The sequence below is a fragment of the Clarias gariepinus genome, chromosome 26, assembly GCF_024256425.1.
Source record: "Clarias gariepinus isolate MV-2021 ecotype Netherlands chromosome 26, CGAR_prim_01v2, whole genome shotgun sequence".
NCBI classification, from domain to species: Eukaryota; Metazoa; Chordata; class Actinopteri; order Siluriformes; family Clariidae; genus Clarias; species Clarias gariepinus.
This window is the reverse complement of record NC_071125.1, coordinates 7,936,474-7,961,630: the sequence shown is the minus strand read 5'-3', so window position 1 is coordinate 7,961,630 and position 25,157 is coordinate 7,936,474. Positions and strand designations below refer to the sequence as shown.

General features: G+C 38.7%; 1 protein-coding gene across 1 annotated transcript in view; it reads left to right on the top strand.

Moving 5' to 3' along the window:
* Positions 1-25,157, top strand: part of itga8 (integrin, alpha 8) — a 105,064-nt gene that overhangs the window by 41,236 nt on the left and 38,671 nt on the right. Inside the window, exons 14-18 of the mRNA XM_053487781.1 lie at positions 14,267-14,312; positions 16,297-16,404; positions 20,966-21,021; positions 21,922-22,076; positions 24,997-25,134. Coding sequence (XP_053343756.1) covers positions 14,267-14,312; positions 16,297-16,404; positions 20,966-21,021; positions 21,922-22,076; positions 24,997-25,134 — 503 coding nt within the window. The remainder of the gene's footprint in view (positions 1-14,266; positions 14,313-16,296; positions 16,405-20,965; positions 21,022-21,921; positions 22,077-24,996; positions 25,135-25,157) is intronic.

Here is a 25,157-nt window from a genome sequence, read left to right as displayed (position 1 = left end):
ACACACACTGCCAGTGCACTGCTTTCCTTTGTAATCGGTGGAACATGTTAAGCTTCTTTGCTACATGATAATTCTCTGGATCTGGTCATTTGTATATCTGGTTCGCTACAGAAAGCTCTTTAGGAGGTTACCAGGTAACGAATAGCCAAATATACTGTAGTTTTTGGGTGATGGCATTAATAATCATCAAATATTCATTCTAAAATAGGTCGTTTCAAACATATTGTTTCAAACTCTGCTTTGTTCACCTAGTAAATTATACAGTAAATAGGACATTTGTTTTGTGTGGCTATTCATGTCGCCACACTGACACAAAATAGATTTTTCTTTTGATGAAATACAGCGATTGATTCACCAGTGACCAGAACTGACCAGTGATAGGACGATCAGCTTTGGATATAGCCAACTCTGTGCCAAGTGCATAAAACATTATGGCATTAAATTATCCAAAGTAGTGTCCATTGAAAAGCCTGATCATAATTTTTTCCAAAACTCAGTGAGAAAATTGGCTTACACACGTTTACACCAGTCTCAAAAAAACACGAGCGCAAATTAGTCCCGTTACTGCTCAACACGCACTCGTTGCCAAGTTACGTTTCGAGACTTGAGATGCATTGAGGCGGTGAAACGTAATCGTTTCTTTGTAATCCTACAGGTGGCTCTCTAAAGTACTCACACGTCAGCATCCTGTGTGGTAGGAGTGAATCATTAACAAAGTTTAGAAATAACAATTATGCAGGATGCGATAACAGATCTATGTGCCGATAAATAAAAATAAATGTTTTATTTAATTTTAAGTTAAATGAATTTGAAGTTATTTTATATTGTTTAAATGCTGCTATTGGTTTGTAAGTGAGAAAACTAATGGTAAAAAGAATGAGCTTCATTGGATTGAAGCTACAACATAAGCATAAAACTTATGAAGATTCAAGGTCATAAAACTAAAAATAAATGGAGGAAAATGTAATGTGGAATCAGGATATTTTTAACATTGTGATACTATTGTGTTGGGTGGTTCTTAGCAATTTCCATTCCTAGTAAATCGCTACAAGCGAGCAGTTTTAAAACCAGACAAAACAATGTGATACTTTTGGGTATACATAGCTTTGAAAAAAGAAAAATATCACTTCTAACAGTCTTTTACAAAGCAAGTTGTCATGTTGTGTATGGCATTCTTGAAGTATTATGTAAGGAACACAATTAGCTAAGCTTGCTAGTTAGGTTTGCTAGTTGACCACACATCTTGCTAATTAGGTTGCCAGGCAAATAAATACAACACCTTAGGGATTGCACCTGCTTGGTGAGCTAGCTAATGAATTTATTATTTTCTCACACCTCTGGGTACATCTTATGAAGGATTTAAATTCCTGGAAAGTTCCAGAAACTTTAGTGGAAACCTGATTTCTAAGGTTTTTGAATCATGGTGGGGGGGGAATTGGAAGCAGTACAGTGATGTACAGTATAACTTTAAATTAGCTTGACTACTATATAAATCAAAGAACTGTCAGACTATTCTAGTCACAATAATTTTATATTTTAAGAGCAAACAGACTTTAATGTTCTGTGTTTCTTGTTGGTGTGTGATTTAAGGAAGTTAATCAATTGGGTGCTAGATTAGCTTTCCACAACTCCGCTACATGTAGAGAGTGTGTGTGTGTGTGTGGTCTTTTGAGGCTACAATTAAGACAGATGTTTCTCGCTAAACCTGAACCCGAATGCTGATTGAGCTGTAACATTATCCAGTGTACCGGCCCGACAGTTTTCTCCGTCCCGGGAAGTGTTTCATTTCTTCTGTTGTCCAATAACACACATTTCAGCGTCACATAGAAGTGTGCAAAGTTCATTAGCACCAGCTTCGTAACTGCGCTTTCGTAATCCACATCGGCTGTACGTTTTAAATAAGACCACCCTCAGTCCGAAGGTTTTATTTAGAGCTGTTTCCACCCGATCTATGAGAGGAAGCGATGCAATAATGCTTTGGGTGGATTTAATCAAAAACTGAACAGGGGTAATAGTTTGTTTACTCCGACTGCCATTCTCGTTTTCTACAGGCTCTTTTATAGAACCGGGGGTTCATAAAGCGGACTCCAGATGCAACCGTTTAAACCTTTTCCCCTTTCTTATTATTCCTAACTTATTGATTAGACTTCATTAGAGTTCAGTATAACAACCCAGCTTGATTTTAAGCTGTTGCATTTATCTGAGATTAAATGTAATCGTATCGGGTCCTTGTTTCTGATTCTGGTTTAAGAGTCCATATCTGTGTTATATTATACAAGTCTGTAAGTTTGAGGTGCTTTTCATCCATATCTACGTGATTAATGTTCATAACAATTTTTGTACACAAACATAGTGTGTAAGTCTCAGGCTCCCATTTCATCTTTGATTTCACCTTTATTAAGTTAGTCTTTCATGAAGAGCCATGGGTAGTTATAAGGTAAGATCCGTTACTTACCGGGGTGTGTCGGGTGACTAGCAGCGATCCTTACAGCAGCTTGCCGCAGTGGGCAATAGATGTGGCACAGTTACAAGTTCTTATATAGTAGTCTTTCAGCTGCTCCCATTGAGGGGTTGCCACAGTGGACCAACTGATCCGCACAACAACTTGGCACAGGTTTTGGCATTTTATCTGGGTCCTGGGACCTGCACTGCATCTAGTGGCTGGGATTTAGGAATTGGCTGGGAATTGAAGCTCGGCCTTCCACATGGTAGGCAAGAAACCAACCATTGATGCCCGTGCAGTATACGGCAAAAGCAGATCCATGATGATTTGATGAGTTAGTCAATTATTATTAGCAGATGGTATACAGCAATCAGCCATAACTTTAAAATTAAAACAACCTAGATTTTAGGTTGACCCCTCTGCCTCATCTTGTACCACAGAGCATGGTGCCACAGGACCTCTGGGGCTGTGCTGTGGATGTTGGCAGTGAATCCTATGGGTGCTGTTTAAGTGAGGCTCCTATGGATTGGCCTTGTTTGTCCAGTTTTTCCATGGATTTTAGATTGAGATCTGGGAAATTTGGAAGTCGGGTCAACACCCTAAACTCTCTTTGCCTGCTAAGCCCTGTGCATGGCAGACTGTGATACTCTGGTTGTTGTGATACCTTTCTGTAGCAATGCTGATAATCACTTAATTTTTTACCGGTCAGTGGTCTCACACGTGGCCGATCATCTAAACTGATATTGTTGTGATGACATGCCGCTGTCAGTCTGTGAATATTACCAAGAAACCGAATTTGCGATATGCAACGTTTTTTCTAAAGCAAAACCACATGGAAAACCGTCTGCCAAAAGCATTAACATAACAAACCTTATTCGCCACTTAAGAACAACGCAGCGTGAATAATTTGAGCATGAAAGTTGTAAGTCGACCTTCACTCTACCACCTCTAGCAGAAGCCCTTAAAAAGCTCGAGCACTCTGCAGAGAGTGAAAAGACACAAAAATAATATCGTAATAAAATTTTAACAAAAATAGTATTGCAGAGAGAAATAAAGTGTGTTTCCCAGCTCTGGCTGAGGCAGCCTGGACTGACAGTGAGCGACTATTCAGCACAGCTGCACTCACTCTGGATTATAAGACAAATAGACTGTCTCTTTAAAATGCAGAAATTCTGATATTTATAAAGAAATGCCTGCCCTCGCTGCTTAATAATGAGTAGCTATGATTGGCTCGACAAAGTGACTGATGTCTACATTTATTTAAAAATGTTCGTTGCAGAGTTTCGGGTTTGTTATTTATTGACGGAGCTTAGTTCCTTGTGCTGCCTATTATAATAAGTGAGAATAGCAGGACGGTCGCATTTTAGATAAGCATTTTGGTGTGTGTGACTTTGATGCTAATTAAGGAATGGAATATTTTTGCTCTTTAGTCAAGCATTGGTTTCAGTGTGTTTATAATCCACCTAAAACAATAAGAAAATGGAATATTTTGTATAAGTTGTCTTCCAATAAAATAAAGTTTTAAATTTCTAATTTATAATAATTATATTTGTCCACTTTACTGTATCTGTGAACTAACTGTAACAAATGATCAGCTTTTCCATGCCTTTATGTAGTGCTGGTATATTTCTCCTACGCTCTTCCTTTAGCACTTTATCGCGGTAGGTACTAATGCCAGAGTGTGTCGGAGGCACGGCAAGCCACCGTTTTAAAATTATAGTGATCCGCAGCAAAAGTTAAAACCCTCTAACAGATGGTTCACCTTTCAAGACAGCATTGAACAAGTTGAGCAACCTAATTACTTAAAACACCCTGGAGGAGAGTGTTGGGATCTAATGTAGACCATCCTGTGCAAAATAGACGTGAATAATTTTTTAATGGGTGTGTCTTTCTCTAAAAAATTCATCTTATGAAGAGAGTTATGTTGTATGTTATAGATGTATGCAGTTGGCTATGGCCATAATATACTGTAGTACAAATGCTTTATGAAATGCTACAACACTGCTGCATACAAGACTCTAGACAAGAAATCATTCTTGATCCATGACTGCAGTTACCAAGAACAGATATCTTTTTGTGTTTCAATCTACCATTAACTATTTTTGTTTTTGGACCGTATTTGCTGTTGTACCGTATTTAGCACTGCGCACAACCCCAACCCCCCCATCACACACACACACACACACACCCCACCCCCCTTGATTGAGGGTTCGATTCCCATCTCGGGTCTGAGTGTGTGGAGTTTGCATGTTCCCTTAATGCTCGGTTGTTTTCCTTCAGGTAGTCCGGTTTCCTCCCACAGCCCAAAAACATGCAGATTTGGTTAATTTGTGTCCCCAAATTCCCTGTTGTGTGCCCTGCTATGGATCATCCAAAGCATACCCTGCCTCGTGCCTAAACTCTCCAGGGATAGGCTCCAGGCCCTATGACCTTGTACAGGATATGCGGTATAGAAGATGAAAGAAAGATTTGCTTTTGTTTGTATATTCACCTTTATTTTATTTATTTTTTATTAATCCCAAAGGGAAATTGTAATTTTCGAATGTCGCAGTTAGAAGGCTGGGGTCAGAGCACAGGGTCAGCCAAGATACAGCACCCTTTGAGCTGATATGGTTAAGGGCCTTGCTAAAAGGCACAACAGTGGCAACTTGGCAGTGCTGGGGCTCGAACCCCCGACCCTTCTATCAGAAACCCAGTAACCTACAGCTTTAAGTGTTTGAACCACCACTGCCCTGTTTGCCATTTTGCTGATATATGTTTGTTTGATGAATAGCAACAGGGAGGCAAAAGCTAGTTTGCTACCAGCATAACTTTTTTTTTTTCTTTTTTTTTTTTTGGTTGATGAGGCTATGCATAAGGGCTGTGTCACAATTTTAAACATATTCAGGCAAGAGCTGTGAATTTTAAGCATTACAGGGGTAAAAAAAAAAGAAAAAAAAAGAGAGAAGCCAGACCACCTTTTCATTTCTACTTGTAAAGGAAACTTGTTCATAGTTGAAGGAGAAAACACTAGAGCTTTAATGGTGATTAGGGTAGGTGTGAAAGAAAAACATATTTCAGGATATAATTCATTAAAAGATCCTGAACACCAGAAAGAAATTTCCCTTTAGTCGTTCCCTTTGAACGTTTCTGTCTTTTGTGAACTGGTGAATCAACTTCATGATTATACCACATGTCCAATAGGCTAAGAACACTACTGAGGTAATGGACACATGCTCTTTTCATCAGGGCGGACGTTGCCAGTGCATATGTGATAAGCATTATTATTTATATAAATTTTTTTCTTCTGTGTATAGATTGATGTAAGTTGATGTTGGTAAGTTTACAGATTAAACAATCTCTTCATTAAGTTGGGGTTTTTTAGAAGTCTAGGGTTTCAGAATGTGCACAAAAATACACACACACATGCACACACACGTGTCTGGCAAGGTGATGATGCACAGCAGACCCCTTAAAAACAGCCTGAGAAGAAAAGCAGGTTTCTCTATCATGTGAAGTCATGATATCACAACCTTGAAAGCGTACACACCTTTATCTTTGATTAGGGTAAAGATCAGGTCTCTGATTAGCCTTTGATGATTATTATTGATGTGGTGTGTGTGTATATGTGTGAGTGGAGTATGTGATGTGTGTGTGTGTGTCAGTGTAATGTATGATGTCTTTTGTATGGTCAGTTTAGATGCATTACTCACATGTGAGTTTGTATTCTGGTGGCTAAATGCGACCACGCTTTAGGGTTAAGGCGAAGTTCAAAGGTCTCATCTGGCCCAGTTTAGGATTGAATTCAGGGTTAAGACAAAGGGCAAAGTTCACCAGACATGGCCTGTCGAATAGCCAGTTATGAATATATAGATATTCAGGTTTCTTTTCCAACATTTAACCAAACCTTTAGTTTAATGTAAGGTATTACAACCCTGACCAGGCAGCCACTAATGAACTAATGAACTAATGAGTGCTGTACTGTAAATGCACCTGCAGTGTTTATGTTGAATGAATACAATCTTAATTTCCTGTGAGAAAAACTTGCTGCTCATATGACTTTTTTGTCCAGTTTCCTACAGATGCCACGTGAATCTTTCTGGCAAGCTTCCTGAAAAATAAAATAAAAAATAATCTAAATATACAGTGTGCTTTGTGTTCATATTTTTATCTGTATAAAACACATATCAAGGGAATCACCAGTCACCTCCCGGTACGATACACAATAACTAGTTTTTTTTATTTCAATTTGGTTAAAAATGCAATTTTTAAAGTATCATGCTTTTTATAAATATCATGATTCCCAATTCTAGAATTTAAAACCTTTAAAAAAAAAGGTTTAATGATAAATTAAATGTTGCCCTTTCCTTACAACATTGGCTTTTGTCACTTTAAAATCAAGGGCAGCATTTAAACCATACAAAATAACTTCAAATACAGGAGTTTAACTTAAAATTAATTTTTAAGGAAGTAGCAGGTATCTCTGTCATTCACCATAATAATAATTTTAAACAGACTTAGCTAATAATTCACTCGTACCACACAGGATGGAAATGTGTGAATAGTTCACAGTGTACCACCTGTAGGATTATAAAGAAATGGCGACGTTTTACCTCCTCAAATGCCTCCAGAGTCTTAAAAATTTATCCTGACTGTGAGCGTGTGGGTTGAATGGCTGCGAGCTCGTGACCATGTGTGGCTTCTAACACTGTGTTTTGAGACTGTGACATGTGTATTGAGTGTGTTTGAGACCAAATTGCTCACAAGTTTGGAATTAAATGCAGATCGAAGGCTTTTAACATATGTGTTTTTTGAAACTGTAACGCCATAAAAATGCGTTTCTCTTGTACCACTCGGAAGCTTCAGCCCTCGATATAGATTTAGTTAAATCTAAGGCTGATCGGTCGATCACGGCCAATCACATTAAAAAACAGCCAATTCCATTCACTGGCTGACTAACTGACTGGTCCATCGCTATTATAAATGTAAAAATTAACTTTTAAAAAATCGATTTTGGATCAGAGTTCACGAGAGAACAATTTATGAATCACAAGAGAACATGATTCATAAATGAATTGATTTCTAGTTTTTATATTCCATTATATCCATATTCAATGTGTGAAGAAAACTGGCTTGCTGTGCAGTTATTCAAAAACATTGACCTGTAAGTAAAGGCATTACACCAATTAATAATGTATGTTTTTAGTTCATATTCGGCAAATATGAAATTCTCAGCAACCTTTCTGCAGTCATGGTGCTGTGTGTCTCCGCAGAGTGAATAAAAAATGTAAAACACACTGACCAGACTCACAATGTTATCGTAACACGGACACAACACGTCATTTCATGCACATGTGTAGTTTTGGATCAGATTACATGTGACATGCATATAAACAGAGATCGACTACAGGGTCCGGAATACTTATAAACAGTTCGTTGAGAACCTGCGGCCAGAACGATTTTGTTTGTGAAAACGCATATTGCATTTGAACACGATCTTTGACAGGACGTGATGGTTGACATATAGAAGGTCCAAACAAATTTCTAATCTACCTGTAGAATCTGGCTTCATATTGCTTTTATACTCCTCGTATCAACAATTTTAAGAGCTCAGCATGTGCGTCTGCTTGATCGTACAACTGGGATTTTGGATAAAAAGGATGGAAATACTGTATGGATGCAAGGATGGATTGATGGATGAAATGAGAGATGAGGAATGCAAGGTTGGAGGTGTAAGTGGGAATTGTGCTTGCTGGCTTTGTTCTCTGGCAGGAAAAATCGACGTGCTTGAGATAGCTTTAACAGACGCGAGTTTCAATTAACCCCGTGAGATCCGAGGATAAGCATGACCTGAAAGAAGGCGTTTGAGCAAAAAAAATCAGGAGTATAAAATATTTTTGACTGTAGCGTGATGTTATTTTGCAGTGTTTTAAAAAAACATATGTGCAGGACATCAGTACAAGCTCAACTTTTCAACCGACAATTATTAAACACAACATCTTCGATCGATCGGGTTTATTTTATTTTTATTGCTGCAGGAATTAATGCATTGAAGAACCTTGAAAGCATCCAGCATAGTGTATTAAAGGGCCATAATGAGTTAACTTTAATGCATGTGTATTTAGATTTCACATGTAACTATTTTGAATGTATTTAATCAGTTAAAAAAATGTTGATTCTAAGATAATATTCAAGAAATAAGAAAAAGATTTCAACCTCAGAGGCATGGACTATACGGCTAATCTCTAAATGAATTTAAATACACATAACTTTCCGCGCGTGATTTTGTATGTAAGTCATAGACTTAAAACACCAACGAAAGGAATTAACGATTTTCATTAATAACATTTAGCAGACATTCTTATCCAGGGCGACTTACCTTTTTTTTTTTATCTCATTACACATCTGAGCAGTTAAGGGTTAAGGGCCTTCCTCAAGAGCCCAACCGTGGTAACTTCGTGGTTGTGGGGTTTGAACTGGGACCTTTCGAACCACAGTGCTGAAAACCCCAACCTGGCAACCTAAAGGCACCAAATAATAGTCTTTGTGCAATTTGGAAATCAGCATTTAGTGCATGTGAGGAAAAACAGAGCACCAGAAGGAAACCCACTAAGCACAGATACATCTCAGATATACTGTAGACCAGAGACGAGCTTTGAACCCGCATCCCAGTGCTAACCAGTAAGCCGCTGTGCAACTGAAACATAATATACAAGAGGAAATAGCGCAATGATAGATAGCTATCTCACTTAAACCAAGCTTTTTTTTTTCTTCGCATTTTAGGTTTTGTGTATCTTTTCTAAAACAGTATAATAAACTTTGATTCAAAACAGTGGTTAAAAGTTAACTTTGCAAGAACTGCTTCTGGAATTATAAAGACTGTCCTGGACTCTTATCCAGTGTTACTAAACACTTTGGTTTTATACACAGTGTAGAAGAAATAATTATTTATAATCTTACTACACAAGACTGTTTTGTATGTATTTGGCTTGCTCGATGTGGATTTTAAGGTTTCTGCGTTGGCCAAATCAATTGAAATTTGTGAAGGGATCAACTTGCCCTTTATTTCATGTTCTTGTGTTAGGCTACATGGCAAAAAAAAAGTGTTCATTTTCAAAAACTTCTTCTAATTTTGCTCTATATTTATTTTTCATCTTCTACAGCTTATCCTGTACAGGGTTGCACAAGGCAGGTTAAACCCTGGACAGGATGCCAATCTATTGCAGGGCGCATACACACAGAACAAGCATTTTGGGAACACCAGTTATTCTAATCTTCACGTCTATGGGTTTTGTACCCAGAGAAAACCCACCAAGCACGGGCAGAACATGCAAACTCCATGCACACAGACCCAAGGCTGGAATCGAACTCTTGACCCTGGTGGTGCATGGCCATTGTGCTCACCGCTATGCCACCATGCCACCCGGGTTTACAAATAAAACTGACTTGAAATCAGGAAAGTGGAGCCATTTCATTTACATTTTAACTTGTCTCAAGGACAACTTCTTAGGGCTTTCAGTTTTTATTGACTCTTGTACTGAAACCTGTCATTCTACTGAGGTCTAGCCAGACGGCTCTGACCTTTATTTGAAGAGTCTGGTACGCCACAGTGTATTCACACGATTAGTCTACTAAAACAACACACTTCCGAGCCCATCTGATTAACCGCTGAACATTGCAACGCTGTTGCCAGATGTCAGATCGGATTTGATTACATCCTCAAGTCCATCTCGCTCTCTGTTGTCCAGCACTGATACAGACTGAGCTCTCTTTCTGAGCCTGTGTATAAATTTTGTACGTTGCACTGATGTGTTTTAGAATCCTAAGGTGTGTTTTCTATCCTTCGTCTCCTGAGCCGATTGGAGACCGGCCCTTTTTCCAGGACAACCCAATTGTAAATTCCTGGTTAAGGATCCTTTTAGAGTTTTTGGAGTCAGAGCAAAAGTCTCTCCCACTACTTATTAGATCTCTGGAAGTATCCTAGAACATTCCTGCCTTTAAGCCGCAAATTCTGGACGACTACTAGAGGCCCTCCAGGAGCAGTCGGTACACCACTGCAAATTAAGCCGAACACAGGAAAAAAACATTCCAGTCAAAGATCTCACAAAAAGTTGGATTTTGGTTCTACAAATGTTAGTCCCATTAGTATTTGCACACCACTGAGAGAAGTCTGAAATGAAATTAAATTGCAAATAGTGCAAGTGGTGATTAATTGCGTGACGTTCCCGGCTCCTCGTAACGCGGTTCATCGATGATCATAAATCATGTTTAATGAAGTTTAATGATGGGTGGAGTCGTATGTAGTATGAATAGTAATTTTATAAAATGTGTGAAGAGATGACTGACAGTTATAGCTAAAACAGCTGTCAGTAGAAGAAAAAGCGACCTGCCAATAACAGCAAACTGTTTTACTCAGGGGTGTGTGTGTGTGTGTGTGTGTGTGTGCATGTGCCTGTTTAAATTCGCATCTGCAGAACCTATAACAACAAACTTTTCTATGAAAAAATGTAGTGTTTTAGAAACATGTTATAAAATGCGTTGTTTTTGATTTTGAACGAATTGATCGAATGCCCTAACACGTCGACTTCAAAACAATATTAATTCCAAACCGATGGCCTGAGCAGGAATCAAACTTCGGTTGATGAGAACAATGTGTGACTACTAGCTACTGGTGCTGATGCTGCTGGTGCTAGTAAATGCACGTACATAACAACAAGCACCATTTATTGCAATATTATTTGCAGAATTTATTTGCAGTAGCCTAATTTGGGAGCTGAGCTGCAGCTCACTGTAATATCACTCACTCACTCACTCATCATCTACATCACTTTATCCTGTATACAGGGTCGCAGGGGGCCTGGAACCTATCCCAGGAACCTATCCCAGGAGACTTAAGGCATGAGGCGGGGTACACCCTGGACAGGGCACGCACATACACAGACACACAAACACTACGGGGGAATATGAAAATGCCAGTTAGGCTAATCTGCATGTCTTTGGACTGTGGTAGGAAACTGGAGGAGTAACTGGAGGAAACCCACCAAACACGGGGAGAACATGCAAACTTAATGTACACATAGACGGGAATCGAGCCTGGCCGGGAATTGAACCCGGACTCTGGAGGCGCCAGGCTCTCACAGTAATATGTGTATTGCAATGAAACAGAGGGTGTGTTCACACTTGACATATCTGGATTGATTAAAACAAACTCTGTTCGCATAATTCACTTGAACAAATGTGAACGCTGCCATCCGAACCTCGGCGCTCACCAAGCAAGCGAACCGAGACTGCTTGAAAAGGTGGATCCGATTGAAATGTGTACACACCCCGGACCGAAAGTTATGTAAACAAACCGCATCGACCTTGCAAGCTTTATCTGAGGATGATGAAAGGAGAGCTTTTTCCGTGTCTTTGACATCGTATACAGAGGAGGCAGCGTTTAAAACGGGCAGGGAGTAAGGAATAGTCCTAACTAGATCATGTGTTAATAAAAAGTAAAAACGTAATGTCATTAATAAATAAAACACTGCCAAATTAAATGTTAAATTTGGACGGCACTGGAATACATGTGATAGACCAGCGGGGCTGCATTTAATGACCAGAGCGCTCATGAAATGTTTACGAGCAGACAACAGTTGAATAAATTAATGAAATGTCGTATGTTTTTGAGCACTTTCGTTATTGAACGCAGCCCTGCTGTACTGTTGCACTCGTGTGTTCTTCTACCAGGCAGTCAGAGGCAGGAGCGGGCAGAGTCTCTCAAAGGATTAATGATCACTGCTTGCATTAATTAACTCATTTATTTATTATTAATTTTAAGGGGGACAGATGTAGGACTTTACATTTATATCTGTTTTTTATGTTTTTAGCTGGTAAAGACACCACCATATATAATCCAAATGCCTTCTGTTGTGTCTTTTCGTTGAATGTTTAAAATCGAGTGTGAACGCTAAACGAACTGAAACTTTATTCTGTCAAAAAAAAAACTAATGTATCATTTTATGCTTTGGTCCAAACCAAGAGAACCGAACTACAAGTCTAAACACACCCCGTGACAAAACATTACAATATTAAAAGATGCATGACCTGAGATACACACGCTGCGTGCATGAAGCTGTTGTGTCCGTCCTGATCTCAGATCACAATTCTAAACTGTGTTAGACACTTAAGGGAGCATGGATTTGCTTGGACGTTGTGTGACTGGAAGTTAATCAGTATAAATGCTTCAAATACAATTCTCAATGTTGAAATTCTCTATTTCATTCATTCAACGTTATTTCTCAAATCATCAACTTTCAAACACAACATTGGCAAACTATATTACAACAGTCATCAGAGTTTCGGTTGCATCATTGGAAGAAGTAAAAAAAAAAAGTATAATAATGATCATTATTATTATTATTATTATTATTATTATATAATCGGAAATTTTAGGAAATTACAGTTAGCACTTTATAGTACAGCAGGACCCTGGCATACGCATGCCCTCCCTATGAACTTTCGTCCTAAGAATTACATTTTGGCAAAAGTCTAAACCAAACAGAACGCTAAGTTGGGCGTACATCTAAGAGCTGTTTTCTAAGAACTTCTTTTTTTTTTTGCATTTTTTTGCAAGATTTAGTAAAGACATAGCACCAGGAGTTAGCAAGAAACTACAAGAACGGTAGCAATAAAAAAATGGAAGCCAATTTCAGTGGATATTAAGAAAGAAATCATCGCAAAAAATGGCAGGAGGAATCATAAATTAAGTGAGGTTAACAGATAAGGAACAGATTACCTGCATTCACATTATTTCTAATGAAAAAATCTGTATCGCAATACAACTTTTCACCTTAAGAACTTAAATACGTATGCCGAGGGTCCGCTTATGGCGTGAATGAGTGTTTGCCATAATTTTAGGGTTCCGACAAGCTTTTTTGGCATCACTAAGCAACAACAACTTGTCAATTTATTTTAGATCATAAAAGACAATTTCAGCACCTGGAATCCGAAAGTTCTATTCTGTTCACTACATATCGAAGTCTTTTGGGAGCTAAGATTCTCTGCCGTCTGTTGTTCCTGGGACACGGTATCAAAACAAACGGCACCGTTAGCGCTAGAGGTGATAAAAGGTTTCACTATTGTGTGAAACTGTGTGGAAAGTGGCACGGCATTACCTCACAGCTGGATCCTGCATTCAGGTTACAGCCTGTTTGGGGTTTCACATGGAGTCTCCCAGCATCCACGCAGGTCTCCTCAAGGGTCTCAGGTTTCCCAAAAGGCATGCTGGTCAGTCAGTTGGCATTGCTAATGAATTAATGTGTGTGCATTTTGGCCTGGAAAGGACTAGTGACCTCTCGAGGCCCGGTGTTCCTGGGATAGGCTCAGGATTCATCATGATAATGACCCGCAAAATATGAACATATATTTCATATAAATTCGTGTATTTATTCATGTTCCTTTGTGTTATTATTTGTGTGTGTGTGTGTGTTATTAGATCAGAAATATATTTAATTGTCTTACGTTTTGATGTGCGTCTGTGAATCTTGAACAGAACCCATGGGATATTTTTAGTTCTTTTGACGTGTGTGTGTGTGTGTGTGTGTGTGTGTGTGTGTGTGTGTGTGTGTGTGTGTGTGTGTGTGTGTGTGTTGGTTGATACGAGCAAAATGCGAGACGCCTGTGTGTGATGGAGACTGCTGGAGAGCTTCAAATCACTCCCAGCTGTGGCATGCTTTGAAGTTGACACACTGTCCCCTCTTTTTCTCAGACACACACACACACACACACATGCATTTTGTCTGTCCTTTTTACTTGTCTGTCATTTATTTTTGCCTCTCACCGGTTGTTTCTCTGTTTTCTTAGATCTAATTGTTGGTGCTTTTGGAGCTGACAAAGTAACAGTGTACAGGTAAGATACACACACACACACACACACACACACACACACACACGCACACACAGATGCACACACACACACACACACAACATGTAATCCTAGCTGACCAAGGAGAGTTGATGTAGTGCAGTAACATGCCTTCAGCTGCATACACACATTCCATTTTCCCCTCTTACTCTCTCTCTCTTTCTCTCTCTCTCTCTCTTTCTCTCTCTCTCTCTCTTTCAAACACATACACACACACGCACAGCATCATTACACAAACACTTCCACATGTTCCTCTCATCAGTGCGAGTGGCTCTGCAGACTGACCAGAGTATTTTTCATTGGAAAGAACAGTTTATAGATCGGGTCTCTGCTGTTGATCTGTGTGTGTCAGTGTGTGTATATGTGTGTTTAATGATGCAGCACTACCACATTAGTATGTTTAATTTTTTTACCAAGAAAACTTTTAGTGGTCGCAGTCCTGACGAAAAGCCAATCAAATACATCATGACATCCCATAATGCACCACATTACACACACACACACACACACACACACACTCTGGTGAGACGTGTCTTTAGTTAGGTTGAGTAAGGCGATGTTACCATTAGGGTTGGGTACCGAAATCCCAGTGCCAATATGTACCTATATAACACTGGTGAGTTAGGGTTAGTCCATACGAAGCCGGTGCGTTCCCTATCCGATCATTTTTTTTTGTCAACACGGCGTCGTCTCAAGAAATATCTGCGACACACAAAACCACTGAAAACGGTGTAGTATATATGCCAGACCAGTCGTTTTCAGATTTATCCACTTTGGGACCCGGTTTCAAAAAATAGCGGTTTCAGTCTCCTAAAACGCCGGATCCGTGTGGACGAAACGCCAATACGATAAAAATTTTTTACGTGTGCAGCGAAACGCATCTCCATGTGGACAGGCCCTTAGTGGTAGGTGTTTTTGCCTCCCATGCGAAAGGCTCGGGTTCGATTCCCAGCCAGTGCCTAAACCCCAGCCACTAGATGCAGTGCTGGTCCCAAGCCCGGATAAAATGGGAGGGTTGCATCAGGAAGGGCATCCGGTGTAAAACTTGTTCCAAGCTGGTATTTAAAGACCAGATTGTCCGCTGTGGCGACTCCTTGCCGGGAGCAGCCGAAAGACCAACAACATTAGAAATTAATAAGAGCAAATAAGATTTCAGGTCCTCACTTCATTGCCAAAATTCTTCGAGCAGTTATCCAGCAGATCAAAGATGAATGCCCAGTCCGGTTCAAGCAGACAGAATGGCATTTTCATATTAGGGACCTCGAATGGTTCCTGAGACCACTTGACCCCAAAGTCTGGTTCATTTTGATCAGTGAGAACACAGGCTCGGCAACAGTTACAACAATACAGCGGGCACGGATCGAATCAGATATGGAAGCCACTTGTACCTGAGAACGGAAGTGGATCGCTGTTTAGACGCGACATCATCAGTGCCGAAATATCGCGTAGCATGCACCAATCCCATCCTTTAGTCTACACAGCCGTAGCTGATACAGTAGGAAGGTACTCGAAAGCGTTACTCTTGACTTTTTTTTTCCAAACATCAGTAATATTAGGCATAGAGCGAAGGTTAACATACTTGTTCTCTTGTGTTTAATTGAGGCTTACAAACCACGTAGGTGCATACTGCCACCTGCTGTATTGGAGAGTGTAAATACACTGTGGTGGGGGGTACAAATCAGGGTATAAATCAATCATGCCTAATATGAAAATGCAGATATGACCTCAAATATCACTCTTCACAAACACGATGATCGGAAAAGCATCTCAAAATAAACAACCTTTCAATCCATTTAGAACACACTTCGGGATCATTCAGATGTATTCCGATTCGGTTCAATTGTGTAATATTATAATGGTAAAATTTATATGTATGAGATAATTTCTGGAAAAAAATACACATTTAAGCAGTAATAAAAATGCTTTTGCTTTGTTTTTGTTTTTTTCACATGGACGTCAACGTGTTTAGAGCAAGACCCGTGGTTACAGTAGACGCTCAGCTCATCCTAACTCCCAAAATCCTTAACCCGGAGAACAAAACCTGCCTCATGCCCGGCTCTAACGTCATGGTCCCCTGGTAAGTGTCTCACCCTGACCAGCGAGACTAGTTCCCTAATCTTTTAGTTTGATGTACTAGTCCTGTACTACAGTGTGTGTTCGGGACTTGTGTATGTTCACATCAATGCAGCGGTTCTGGTTCAGTGCTGTCGCTGATTGCGTAAGGAAACCGAACAGACGGAATCGCTTTACGTCGTCCCGCACATGAAATACAAACTTCCGCACAAACACACATTTATATGCAGCCTTGTGTTCTTGTGTTTTCCCTCTTTGTCAGCCGCTGTGAATCTGTTTGATGCTTGGGGTGTGTGTCTGTTAGGTTTGGCACTTACAAAATCTCTCTCTCTCCCTCTCCTTCATCCAGACATACTCAGACAGGATATAAAGGAGTAGAAGATTTAGGAAAACAGATAACAAAGGCGTGGGATACTGTAAAACAAGAAAGTAGCATTTAGAAAGTACAAAGAGGACCATGTGTGATTGACGTCCTTAGAATTTGCTTAAAATTATATAAAAAAAAGACGCCAGACCGGTAAAATCGAAGGCTTCCGCATTCCTGTTTCCTCTCATATTTATGGTTTTGTTTCATCTTCATCTGTGGAATCAAGCCCTGCTGTTTATGTGTGTGTGTGTGTGTGAGAGAGAGAGAGAGAGAAGCTGTGTGTGAAGAGTGTGTGAAGAGTTCAGGACTCCATGCCTGAGCATTGATAGCACACTAATGCCTTGCTTTGCCTAAGGCATTTGAACCAGTGCTATACAGTCTTGACTGCTCGGAATGACAGATATTAACACACAGGAAAAACACGCACACACACACACACACACACACACACACGGGATGCTATTAAGTCATAGTTGTATACAGTAATTGTAGCTGGCAGATAGACTCCAAGTGAGGAAGAACTTTTACAGGGTCAATGCACAGGTCATGGGTTGTTGCCTGGGCGCTTGTGTGTGTGTGTGTGTGTGTGTGTGTGTGTGTGTGTGCGTATTAATGTGTATTGTGGGGGGTAATTACCCCCCTCATGAGGGAGCGTTTTTAACGAGGCTGACAGAGAAACATCATTAAGTTATTCAGCAGGGTTCTTTCCTTTGCTAAACAAATGTATGCTGTCCCAGCACACACACACATACACACACACACAAATTACACATGCATGTAAAAATGCCAGAGAGGTCATGGCCGGGTCTCCATGGTTTCAGTCTGTGTCTTTTTGGCATCAACGGAGACTGAAACACAGCCTTATGCCTATTTCATATTTCGTATTCATACACAGCACCAGGTGGTCATGGGTAATTAAAACTCATGCGTTCTGTACAAGGGGGCGATTTGCGTGTCTGTGAGCTATTTCAGAATCGCACGCTTACAGCCTGCTTGGACGGAATTAGGAATTTCTACGTCAAATTGCGGGCTTGAATATCATTATAAATGTTTGTAGAAATACGCACACTAAGTACAGATGGGAGGTGTGAGAATATGTGTGTGTGTGTGTTTGCGTGTGTTTTGCATGATGTCACACATCCCAAAATGTGTTGTAAAAGTTGAAAAATTATGTTAAATAGTTCAGCTTTTTCCAGCCCTGTGACTTTTGATGGATTTAGACATAAACACAGAGTCTGGTACAAATGTACATAATTTAGAGATTAAAGGCATTATTTGATATTATTACTGTATAAAAAAAATTTCAAACAATTCTAAAAAAAAAAAAAAAGTTTTCATGCAGTTTTTAAACAAGTCTTGCATAATATTAGTCTTTAAGTACGTGACCATTTTTGTCTTAACTAGCTGCATGTGAGCAAAATAAACAATATTTAGGCAATAACCATGCAAAACTCATTACCCAACAGTATTTCTATAGATTATCTTATCTTGATATCAGTTTGCTAGGTTAGCCCCGAGCCTCAAACATTAATATTATAATAAGTACCATATCCTTTACCTCATTTCATGTAATATACAGTAGAGCATTAGTTACCTTACTCCGTTAGCAGGATAGGTTTATGTTGGTTTCTGTTTAATTTTATTTCTTTTTTACCTCAGATTACTTTACTACATGTAAACCCTCAGTTTTTTATCAAAGCACTTACTTTTATTCAAACTGATCAGCTTAAAGCATGGTACCATTTCGTAAATACTCAGTTTACCATGCAGATTTTTTACCGCAAATTCCTCATTTTACAGCAAATCACATTTTTATTGTAAATCACTGTTTGTTGCCTCACGTTTTTTTTTTTAAAGGTAAATTGGTCAGTTTACAACAAATCGCTTTTTTTCGAAATTATAATCCCTCAGTTTTACACCATAGCATTTTTCTTTCTTTACCTCAGACTGCTCAGTTTAAAACATAGTCCTTTTTTTTTTTTTTTTACCTTAGAGTACTCTGTATGCAGCATGGCACTTTTTTAAACCTTAGCTCTCTCTGGTTAGAGCATAGCACTCTCTATGTTTTTTTTTTTTTTTTTTTACCTCAAACAGTTTACAGCTTGGGACTTTTTACCTCAGAATATGCAGTCTGCACCATATTGCTTTTATTTTACCACAAATAACTCTTTTTACGGCATAGTGTTTTTTTTTTCTTTTCAGATCACTTTGTTTACTACATGGTGCATTCTACAGTACCTTAAATCACTCAGATTACAGCATAACAATTTTAAACACGCGAATTGCTCTGATTGCAGGATGGGACTATAAACGCCAGATCGTTCTGTTCACAGCATAGCACTTTTTGTTTTACCTCAAATTGCTCAGTTTACAGCATATCACCTTTTTTACATACCTTGTTTATTTTTTTTTACCTCAGATCAATCCGTTTTTTACTTCAGATTGCTGGATTTACAGCAAATCGCTTTTTTTATTAATTTAAAAACACTCAGTTTGCAGAATCAGTTTTTTTTAAAACATCAAATCGCTCACAGCATAGCCGTTATTTCCCCTTATATCCTGGTTAACTGCATTTCCTTCAGTATCTCAGCTCTATTAGCAGGATAGCTTTCTTTTTTTTATTAGTTCCGTTGTTACCTCAGTGCACTATAACTTGGTTAGTAGAAGAGCCTTTGTTATCTTAGGTCACACGGGTACTGGGATAGATTTCATTGCATCAGATGACTTCCGTTAGCATAACACCAGCTTTATGATCACTTGGTTAGCATCGCATTCTTTATAGCCTCAGATCACTCAATTAGCAGCACAGCATACCTTAGGTTACTTAGCACAATTATCTGAGATTGCTCTGTTAGCAACATAGCTTTCATTTCCTCTGATTACTTGCTAACTCATTTAATGGAACGACCTTTGCTACCACAGATCACTCAGTTAGCACCATAGGCATTAAAATTGTTCATTTTGAGGAAAAAAAAAAGAACAGGAAGAAATAAAGCGCTTAGGGGGGCAGGGGATGGGTTTCATCAGACCCTAGGTAATTTCTCATAGCACCACCATTTTAACATTCCTCCAAATTAATTGTGCGGCTCAGGGGAAGGAGACTTCCTGTGTCGATATGAGACATGATAAGAAACCTGTAAGTGTGTGTGACGGTTGTTGCAAATTAATATTATGAAGGAATGAAGATCACACACATTTGGAAATGGCTCACATGGAGGGTGACAGTGTATAATTATTTTTCACAATCAAGCTTCACCATGCATGAGGCAGAATTACATGAGCACAATAAGGAGCACACGCCTAAACCATTTTTATGGTTTGCATAAAACACACCTGTAGACATATACTTTATCTAAAGCAGCGGTGTGAAATGGCTTCGGTCAACAATTTGGCCAACAAGTCTGAGCTTTTTGGATTTCAGAACTCATATTCAATTTCAAGAGTATCGTCATGAATCCAGGGCAGGAAGAGGAAGTGATTAGTGAAAGTAGAGTATGCTGGTTGTTTGGTGGAGCTCGCATGGAGGACAGTTATTATAATCCTATTAGGAACTAACAAAGGGTTACTATTCAACATTACTGACTTGACTGATGAACATGATCTTATGGGTACGTTTTACTTTGTATAGAGACCAAAAAACTAATTTAAAAAAATGAGTATGGACCCATAATGGTTTCAGGATGAGTCTGTTTTAATTAGAGATATATGTACAGGTGCAGGGAGGTGACTTCCCATGGAATTTTGGAAAATTTGACTGAGGACCTGTTCACACCGAAAGCAGCCAACCAAAATTTCTGACATCCGATCACTTGTGAGCCAGACTGCTGGTTATTTGGGTGATTAATCCGGAGTTGGAACCCTGCTTGCTGCATGTCCCACGACAATGGATCGGTCTGAATTTTGGGCCGATTATAAAATTAGTCACGGGCGACTGATTCAGGGCTGAAATTGGTCTGACTCGAAACAGTGTCTGGAAAAAATTTAGGATAAATGATGTAAAGTTAAAAAGCCAATGACATTCATATCTTTGCTGTCAAATTGTCCAGTAGTTTGATTTAGTACATCCTATTATTGGGCAGTTTCTTTTTTCATATCATGCTCATGAAGGTCATATAATTGTAATGATCATAATTATAGACCTCTTATTTAATAAATAACAGCATGAATCTTATCCATGTCTGCTTATGCTTTCTTTCAGTCTGAGAGTGGACGTCTGTGCTAAAGTCTCTGGTATTGGAATTCCAGAAACCATTGGTAAGTCAATTTTTTTTAATCAGTATTGAGGTATTCCTTATTTTTCTGCCTTTAATTTGTTTTGGTCTGTTTAATAGCATATTTTTTCTTGTACAAATTTGCTCATTTATTGTTTGCTCTATTATAATGGGTTGTCTGGAAAAAATGGCATTACATTCAAGCCCTTGTTTTGCTTTGCACATTATGTTCTTTTAAACTTTTTACAATGATAATATGAGAAGAAAAATGAGAGTCATGTATCTATGCTTGCTGCAAAATTATAAGAGACAATGAATTATAATAGAATTAGTTCCATAATCTAATAGAAAACTAACAAATATTTAAAACACAGATGCTTTGAGAAGTTTTCATAAAGTTTGGACACGCCTTATAATTCCACGTTTTTTTAATTTTTAAATAGTTTTTTTCTTTATTGTAAAACAATTCTGATGGCATCCAAAATACATAATAATCTTCTTTGAACAGTTAATGTTGAGATGTGTCTGCTACTTAGGCTCTGTAAAGCCTTCATAACGGCTCTAATCTGAGTTGCTAATTTGTCATTTTTAAGGCTGGTACAGTAACTTTAAAGGAACTTTAGGAAGTTTTGGTCTTGCTTTCCTGGGATGGTAGCCAGTTTCATCATGGTGCTTGATGCGTTTTGACAAATGCATATGAGAATACTGTTTTTGCAAGAATTATTTTAGAACCTTCATATCTTAAAATTACAATTAACTGTTGTTGTTGTTGTTGGTGGTATGTTATTTAAAAATTTTGTAAAAATCCAGCATTGTTATAGAATGTAGAAAACAAGTCCAAACTTGTGTCGAAACTTTCGATGGGTACTGTATATAAAATTGATTAGTGGCACTGATTGAACAGCATCCACAGTATTACTAAGAAACATGCAAACTCTTTCAGCTCTAAACATGGAGCTGCAGTTGGACTCGCTAAAGCAGAGAGGTGCAGTGAAGCGGGTTCTTTTCCTCAACTCACATCAGCACCAGCGCTCACTCAAGATGCTTCTGGGCCAGCGAGATCGCCAGCGATGCCTCAACCACACCATCTACCTGCGGGTAAGCAGATCTAGCTCTTTCAGTTACATCACCTTTTCTTGCCATCTTGTCTTGTTCATTAAATTGGCAGTATGTTTTGTTTGTCTCTTTTCATTTCATATATATTTTTTGATCTGATAATGTTATGCCATCTTAAACAACACCATAGCAAAAAAGTTTATAATGCACCACTTTGCATAATGCATGCAGTTAAATGAGATATTAAATGCATCAGTTTTTCTCCTTCATCTTTTGTTCTGCCCTGTTTTACCTCTATCCTCCTCTGACATCATGTTATATGCTTGGAATTTTAAAGAAATCAGATAAAGTGGTTTAATAAATGCCTTTGTGCTGCAGAGCCAAGAATAACAAATAGAACCACTTAATTAAGTTTAAGGAGTTGAACTGTGTGTGTTTGTGTGCGTGTGTGTGTGTGTGTGTGTGTGTGTGTGTGTGTGTGTGTGTGTGTGTGGACTCTGATCCATAGGGAAATGTTTCATTGTCGTCTGATGGTGATACAGTAATGAGAGTGGGTTATATCAGATTAACAGAAGGCTGGGTTTTGGGATTAATCATTAGTCACTTCCTCTACACTTATACAGATACACACACCCTTAACAGCCTGAACAATCATCTCAGTAATGATGCAATCTCCATTTTTAGTGTGATTTCTGTCTGATTTGGGCCAAAATCTACTTTCCCAAAGTCTATATAAGTCGATATGGTTGTCTCCTTAACTCATTAACACGTGCTGTGCCGTGCCATGCCGAGTGATGAGAACGTTTAAAACTAGAAACATTTTACTTTTACTAATTCCCATCAACTTTTCCCTAATTTGTCCCATAAAATCCTTTCCCATGTCATGGGTCGTGCAAACGATAGAATTAATATATAACAAAGAAAAAAAAAACTAAGAGTCTGGCTTTGTGTTGTGCCTTCCAAAGAAACACCCATTAAATATTTCCGGCTCATTTGTACTCTTGTGGTCATTTTATAGACTCTCTAAGAAGTATGGGTACAATTCGTGACGCACGGTTTTGCATGACCGTAACTACATATGGGTTTTTCGTTAGTTTTTTACCCAGATGAAGGACAGTTCACATATTATTATTATTATTATTATTATTAGGAGCTTATGATTTCAGATCAATCCCTGCTATCCGTCTCTCCCAAATGAGGATGGGTTCCCTGTTGAGTCTGGTTTCTCTCAAGGTTTCTTCCTATTATATCCCATCTCAGGGAGTTTTTCCATGCCATTGTTGCTGTCAGGGACAATCTTATCATTTTAATTCATACACATTTACATTTCATACAAACTTAAATAATTATTTTGAGTGTGTAAAGCTGCTTTGCGACCATGTCAACTGTTAAAAGCGCTATTGCTATTGGAATTTAAAAAATGGGCAACACTTAACCAGCAACAACAAGCGAGATGTACACATGTCAGACGTCTCAGCAAAAAAAAAAAAATAAAATAAAAAAATATATATATATATATATATATATATATATATATATATATATATATTGTACTTCATCAAGCAAACTGTTCCCTGCCCACTAAGTTAGATCTGCAAAGTGTTTCTTGTGTCCTAAGAAATATATTTTAAAGTGGCAGCATCAAACCGAAGAAAAAAAAAAACTTCAGTTCTAATGATATGTTAGTATATTAAGTTATTAAAAAAATATTATCCTTGTTGGAAAAACAAAAAAGGATGGTTCATTTTGTTCAGTGTGAACACTGTGCTTGGGACCCACTTGAGTCCACTCGAAAAGGTGGTCTCGAGAACAGTACCACATACTCGGACTTGGATAGAATCAGATATGAAACCAAATGTATATTAACATGGAAGGGGACTTCTGTTCAGAATGCGAAGTCATCAGCGCCATCTGTCTTCTCCGAAATCTCTGTGTGCACGTATACTAGCATGTGCCAATCTCATTCTCTGACCTACACTGCCATAGTTAATACAGTAGAAAGGCACGCAAGAACATCGTTCTTGACATTTTTTCCAAAATACCGATATTGGACATAAAGCAAAGATCAAATTTCTTGTTTTTTCTTTGTGTTTAATGAAAGATCAAAAGCAACTAGGTACTGTCACCTGCTGTATGGGAGAATGAAAATACAGAAGTTTACCCAGATACAGAGAATAATAATTATAATAATAATGAGAAAATTTGGCCGGATGGTGGAGGGGAAGCAATCGTTCCTGGGCAGGGTACAAACCAATCATGCGCAGTGTAAAACGCCCTTAAATTTGTTACTGGTACTATGTAGGCAAAAGGTGAGGGGAATAAACAATGGAGATGTTGGTAGTCCTGTAGATCTTGCAAGTTTGTCCTTATATTGGCACTTATTTAAAATATCAGCTAACTTTCCCATGACATGGGTGGAACGGTGGCTTAGTGGTTAGAACTGTCAAATTGTTCCTTCAGGGTCTGTGTGCATAAAGTTTGCATGTTTGTTTCGCCGTGCTTGATGGTGTTCCTCAGGGTACTTTGGTTTCCTCCCACAGTCCAAAGACATGCAGATTAGGCTAATTGGTGTTTCTAAATTGCCCGTAGTACGTGAATGAGCGTGTGAGTGTGTGTATGTGTGTATGTGTGTGTGCCCAGCGATGGACTGGCACCCCGTCCTGGTTTCCTGGAGATAGAGTTAGTATAGACGTATGAGTAAGTGTGTGAGTGACTGAGTGAGTGAGCTTACTATAGTGTAATTAATTGTTATTAGAACATCTGTGATGCAAAGAGAAGTACATACAGTATGGATAAATGTCCTAGTGCTGTTATGTTTTATATCACCACTCGAGGAATGCCTCTCGTAAAATCAGATTATTCGATCGGAATTAACTGTTGTAGAATTTCCTTTACCCATTTAAGTCAGTTATTAGGATTAGTCAAAAACCAAAAAAAGTGTTTTATTGCTGTTTTTCTTTAGGATGAGACCGAATTTAGAGATAAGCTGAGTCCCATCAGTGTGGCTCTGAATTACAGTCTGGATCAGATGTTTCCTGTATCTGCCCTCCAGCTGCGACCCATACTGGACCACTACAGCATGTCCTTTCACCGTGAACAGGTGTGTGGCGAGCTCACGTCAAA